General features: G+C 37.0%; 1 protein-coding gene across 4 annotated transcripts; it reads right to left on the bottom strand.

Annotated features, from left to right (window-relative positions):
• Nucleotides 1-227: 227 nt before the first annotated feature.
• Nucleotides 228-4,794, bottom strand: LOC119595817 (2'-deoxynucleoside 5'-phosphate N-hydrolase 1-like). 4 transcript variants are annotated; one of them, XM_037944991.1, is made up of 5 exons: nt 4,643-4,794; nt 3,497-3,672; nt 3,134-3,196; nt 1,981-2,091; nt 228-1,488 (listed from the first exon to the last, which is right to left on the bottom strand). In XM_037944991.1, exons 1-5 carry the CDS (start codon nt 4,741-4,743, stop codon nt 1,328-1,330), a joined length of 612 nt encoding a protein of 203 aa, XP_037800919.1. In that variant the 5' UTR covers nt 4,744-4,794; the 3' UTR covers nt 228-1,327. The 4 variants fall into 4 exon arrangements, with proteins under 4 accessions (XP_037800919.1, XP_037800920.1, XP_037800922.1 ...); XM_037944992.1 differs by lacking the exon at nt 4,643-4,794 and adding an exon at nt 4,441-4,583; XM_037944994.1 differs by lacking the exon at nt 4,643-4,794 and adding an exon at nt 4,468-4,566.
• Between the last annotated feature and the right edge of the window lie 1,954 nt (nt 4,795-6,748).

A 6,748-nucleotide genomic window follows, 5' to 3' on the forward strand; every position in this document is an offset into this window, starting at 1 on the left:
AAAAGTAGTCTACAAATATTGAGGAAGAATTATACTGATTTATTCTTTTTGAGAAATTGTGACCTAATGAAAGATAAACATAATAAATCTTAGTCCAAAGTATAACAGCAGTGGCCCTAGGGTCATTATCCGCTAAGGGATTATTTGAGGGGCTTGTAATTTCAATGCCTTTACGACTCTGTGGCAGTTTTCAAGTTTTCTTGTTATGAGGCATTTTCATTAACACTGGCTCTTAAATGTTGTTATATTTTTCCTTACCATATGAAAACATTAACAAAAACACAATTTATCATAGGAGTCACAGTACTACCCAGAAGTCTCAGGACAAAGGTTATAAGACAAAGAAGTGCAATATCCACCATATTAGTGGAAAAAGAATACTGATTTATTTGGCCCAAGAATTTGAAGGTGAAATTTAGGTTGGTATCCCTTAAACAAGGGCATTTAGATGGTTAAAAGTTAAACTGATTTTTTTTTTTTTTCATCAATGAAAATGGCTGCATCTTACATATTTTGATTAAGGTGAAAGTGACTTATCCTTCATCTATATTGTTAATTCTTTTTATAATATGAAAGCAAAAACCACACATTATGGAGTGAAACTTAAATTCAAATTAAGAAAGTCTAATTTCTTACAAAATTTTATTAAGCTAATTACCTACTAACAATTCATAAATTTTGTATGAAAATAGTGCAATATTTAGAACCTCTCAATTGTTCTTTTCAAATCCCATCCTGGGCACAACACTTGTTTTCATTTTGAAAAATAATAAAGTGCACTATTTATGCCTTAGACAAATCAACAAAAAATTACTGTTGATTTACAGTTTCAGGATTTTTATGATTGTAATATACTCTCAATTGTAAAATAACAAATGAAACTACATCACAATTACAATTCTAGTCGAGAAGTACCAATAAAAGTACCTGTTAAATTTTACATGTTTATTTTTCTTTAACAATACAGTGGATTTTGGCCAAAAAAAATTGTGCTAACAAAATTTAATTATTTCTAATGTACATCAGAAAACAATTTTCTGATTTAAACATCATTGCATTTTAACAAAGAATTGCAACTTAATAGCATTTTTCTCATAATGAAGTCATGATCCACAGGTATCTCTTCAAATCATTCTTAAACTGAATTTAATAAGCTCACCATAAATACTGTCGATAAAGATTGCAATAGTAGCACTGGCAGAGAGAAGAGCAATATTTTAGAATCCATCCAACAGAGTACATTAAATACTGTTTTCCATCTGAAAAAATTATGAGGAACTGATATGAAAGCACTTTGTTAACCTTTTCAGAAATTACTCAATACGATTTACATCGGTTCGTAACTTTTCCAGTCAAGGCTGTTCTTCCTATCTCGACGCACAAAGTTCTGGAAGAAATCATCGAAGATAGCAGGGAGATCTTCTTCCTTGTAGTCCTTAGTAGTAAAGCAGCCATCCTTCTCTGCCCCTCGGACCATTGCTGACAGTCCTGTAAATTGCAAAAGAGATTTGCTTTAATGTTAGCAGAAAAATGTACTATACACAAAAATGACAATAATATGGGGTAATAAAACTGAAAATAAATCTATAATAAAATTAATTATCACAACTACCAATAACAAAAAAATAGCAGATTAAAGAAATCCTTAAAGGCATATAAAGAATTAAAAAGTTAACATCAATGACTAAATAGAAGACAGAGGATATATAAAATACAATGACAAAAATAAATAAGGTGGTATGAAAGGAATCGGAGAGAAAAGAAATAAGGATGAGGAAAACGAAGAAAATGGGAAGAAAGAATATGAAGCAGAAAAAAGAAGATTGAAGAGATAAAATGGGAAAAGAAACATGGAGAAAATTGTGCTATAAGAAAATGGAGAAGGTACAGAGAATTGGGGAGAATACAACACGAGAAAAGGAAAGAAAATGTGATCTCAGTCATTTTTCTCTCCAAAATACAATAAACACATTAACTTACTCTTCTCTGGCTGAGGTCTATACAAGCAGAGGATCTTCTTATTCATTGCCACACCACGGCCAAGCTCAAATCCAACACCAAGTGATGGCTGTGTTACTTCTGCAACAATTGCTAGAAGGGAAAGAAAAAACTGCTAGAGACAGAATTAAATTGTGTTATATATTTAATTTGCTTACATTTGACACCTTTTCTTTTAACAGATCTATCTTGCTTATTCTGTTTTCTAAACTTAAATTAATTCATTTTCTCTCTCTCTCTCTCACTCACTCACTCACAGTCTCTCTCTCTCTCACTCACTCACAGTCTCTCTCTCTCTCACTCACTCACTCCTCCTTCACTCCTCACACTCCTCATCACTCATCTTCCTCTCACTCACTCACATCTTCTTCTCACTCACTCCTCTCACTCTCCTCTCCTCCACTCATCTCTCTACTCACTCCTCACTCACTCACAGTCTCGTCTCTCTCTCTCACTCACTCACTCACAGTCTCTCTCTCTCACTCACTCACTCACAGTCTCTCTCTCTCACTCACTCACTCACAGTCTCTCTCTCTCACTCACTCGTCCTTCACTCACTCACAGTCTCTCTCTCACTCACTCACTCACAGTCTCTCTCTCTCACTCACTCACTCACAGTCTCTCTCTCATCACTCACATCTCTCTCCTCACTCACAGTCTCTCTCTCTCATCTCACTCACTCAACAGTCTCTCTCTCTCACTCCCAACCCCTCTCTCCTCACTCACAGTCTCTCTCTCTCACTCACTCACAGTCTCTCTCTCTCACTCACTCACAGTCTCTCTCTCTCACTCACTCAGTCTCTCTCTCATCACTCAAAATCTCTCTCTCTCACTCAAGTCTCTCTCTCTCACTCAACAGATCTCTCTCTCTCACTTCACAGTCTCTCTCTCTCACTCACTACAGTCTCTATCTCTCACATCATCACATCTCTATCTCTCTCTCATCACAGTCATTACTCTCTACACTCACGTCTCTTCCCATTCACATCTCATCTCTCTTACCATATCTCTCTTCATACTCATACTCTCTTCATCAATTCACTTCATTATGCTTCTACTTGCCATCTGCTATATTACTTTTATAATCAAAGAAATCATGAATTTTCGAGCTACATTTAATAAACTCATTTCTTACCATTGCATTCCTCTAGTAAGCTCATATCTTGATCATAGATTTCCTTGTCAGTTTTTGCCTTTCCTGTAGAAATGTGACATCATCTGAACATTAAAATGGAAAAGATAAAAATGCAAAAAAATTTATACAGTATAATGCCATACTATCCATTCACTGCAAAAATATTTACTATGTTTGGCAATATGCATTAAAAAAAATTACTGCAAATAAGGGGGAAAAAAATGCAAATAGTTTATTCCCAACAAAAGTAAAATTAAAATCCCCTGATATCTTTTTCTCACACAAAAGAAAAATGCTTAAAATCAAACAAAGAACTTTATAAATAACTACTTTTAACTAAAACAAATATAGTTTCAAAATAACCTTCTTCAGTTGAATCTTTTGTCAGATTTGGATCAGCCACGAAAGGCGTCAACACAGTGCCATACTTTCCGAGCATCTCCACAATGCGACCATAGATTTCCACATCTCCACGGCCAGCTCGGATGCTGCCACAGAAGTAGACCTTGAGACCTGTTGCCATGACTATGATTTCTTCCCTGAGGAAAAGAGTGCATGTAAAGGTATTGTGAGTGAAATATTATCTGTTCTTAAATATATTGGATTTCTTATTTTCTTATCCAATGAAAACAGCTGATTACCTCATTTACAAAACTACAATCACTAATAGATCACAAATGACTAATGTTTAAAAAATCACAGCTAAAGCAACAGCAATTGCATTATGCTTGAGGTATCTCTTGTAAAGAACAAGCCAATTACTACTGAACACAGGGAATAAAAACATCAACACCATGTAAATCTAAAATGTAAAATACTCTCTGTGCAAATGGTATTTAGATATACCTGGAATTCGGCCATTATTTCCCTACTGACAGAGATACACTCTTTTTCAAGATAAAAATTTCAAGCACCAAATACTAAATAAAGCATATCCTGGACTGCCACAGACGACACACACCTTCACTCAGTTTTAATGACAGGCTCACGGTTTTCTTTTTTCATAAGGTATACTTAACACCTCGGCTTATCTGCTAATCTGGACCAAAGGATAATAAGGGGTATGTGGGTTCAGTGTTATGAATGGGTCCACATGACAATTTGAACTTCCTTTCAACCTGCAATTCTGCATATTAATTACACTTAGTTGTGATTAATAACCTTCAAATTCAGTGAGAGTTTTTCTGATAACCTTTGAAGGTGATAGTATTTTAATATTATTTTTTTTCCCTTGCGCATTTCACAGATAAATACATATTCTTATAAAAGCTAACTAAGCATGTTAAATAAGTTAAACATCAAAGTACCTGACATCAAAATGCTAGTTGTAGTACCTCTTGCGTCTGGTCCACTGGGGACTCCAGTGAGTGTGACCTTGAACGTTTTTCTCAAAGATAAATTACCATTAATTAATTTTATCATCTTTGTCATAACAGAATCTAATACCCTTTTTACTCTACATGATCAGTCTCCTTTATAAAATGAATAAAAACATTTCAAGAATCTCACCAGATGAGTAAAAACCGGGGCACGTTATTACTGTGAACCGTCCTGCTGGTAACTGGTAACTCGCCGGCAGGAAGGCAGTCCCCTTGTCCCACCCCAGCCATAGCAACACACGGCGTACTACTTCACTGGTCACTCAAAAAAAGAAAGGGAGTGAACAGGAAATGTGAATATATGTTCTCTTCCCGCCCTTATAGCTTGCTTCCTTGTTGCATCTGTTAACACGCTTTTATTTCATTGCCTATCGCGTTTGGGAATCAGGGTGCAGATGGCGAAGAAGGAGGAAAGGTAGGGAAAAGGAGACAGTTTAGAGGATAAATTCTGTTTGAGGTAGCCGGAAAAGTTAGGCTTATTTCATACCACGTGGTTTACAACTGCCGTTGTGGCCAATCTTATTATTCTGGTGCACGAGCGCGCGCTCGCACACACACGCACGAACACACACACCACACACACACACACACACACACACACACACACACACACACACACACACACACACACACACACACACACACACACACACACACACACACACATATATGTGGACGTATAGTATATATATACTATACTATATATATGTATGCATGTATATGTATATGTATATATATTTATCTATTCATTTATTTTATTTGAGGCAACCGGAAAAGTTAGGCTTATTTCATACCACGTGGTTTACAACTGCCGTTGTGGCCAATCTTATTCTGGTGCACGAGCGCGCGAGCGCACACACACACGCACACACACACACACACACACACACACACACACACACACACACACACACACACACACACACACACACACACACACACACACACACACACACACACACACACACACACACACACACACACACACACACACACACCCACACACACACACACACACACCCCCACAACACGCACGCACGCACACACACACACCCACACACACAGCACACCCACACACACACACACACACACACACACACACACCACACACCACGCACACACCACACACACACACACACACACACACCACACACACACACACCACAACACACACACACACACACACACACCACACACAACACACAAAAAATAAAAATATATATATATATATATATATATATATATATATATATATATATATATATATATATTGCATATTTACACACATTATTTATGTACATTTTTTTTCAACGGTATAGGCTCATGTTTGAGCGGCCGTGGTCACAGCATGATACTTAATTGTAGTTTTCATGTTGTGATGCTCTTGGAGTGAGTACGTGGTAGGGTCCCCAGTTCCTTTCCACGGAGAGTGCCGGTGTTTACCTTTTATCTCTCTCTCTCTCTCTCTCTCTCTCTCTCTCTCTCTCTCTCTCTCTCTCTCTCTCTCTCTCTCTCTCTCTCCTCTCTCTCTCTCTCTCTCTCTCTTTTCTCCTCTCTCCCCTCCCTCTCTCTCTCCTCTCCTCTCTCTCCTTCTCTCTCTCTTTCATTCTCTCTCTCATTCTCTCTCTCTCTCTCTCTCTCTCTCTTGCTGTGGATCTTCGACAGTCCCATTCTAAGGTGCCGCAGGTTTCTTTTTTTAAGATGTTGAAGCCAGTACGCGAACAAACAGCGAAAATTCACCCTTATGATGTAGATAACTAAACAGAACCGCTGGAATCGACGTATAATTTAAAGCTACCTAATGTTATAACTTTCGAGCTTGGTGCAGATAACATTAGCGCTGATATCGGTTCTATACCATATAGATTATGTATGGCATATGCTTTGTGTTGTTATTGTTATTATTGCTGTTATGCGTAATTGTATCTTCATGTGATACTTGTAACTCAAGTGCTACTCAATAATTCATAACTGATACTGTATGGGTTTTAGGGTACGTATCTAGACCTGGGAAACTATAACATGATTAGATAAATTAAAATCTACATTTCACTGCATTTATACTGTATGGGGATTTTAGGGTACGCATTATCTAGACCTGGGGAAGTATCAGTTGATTAGATAAAAAAAAATCCCGTGATCATTAACTTTTGACCAAATAGTGATATTATGCCAGTCTTGCTTGGTGGAATAATGCGGCCACAAATACTGTTTAGTATAAAGAACACTTAATATA

This window comes from Penaeus monodon, chromosome 36 (assembly GCF_015228065.2).
Source record: "Penaeus monodon isolate SGIC_2016 chromosome 36, NSTDA_Pmon_1, whole genome shotgun sequence".
Lineage (NCBI taxonomy): Eukaryota > Metazoa > Arthropoda > Malacostraca > Decapoda > Penaeidae > Penaeus > Penaeus monodon.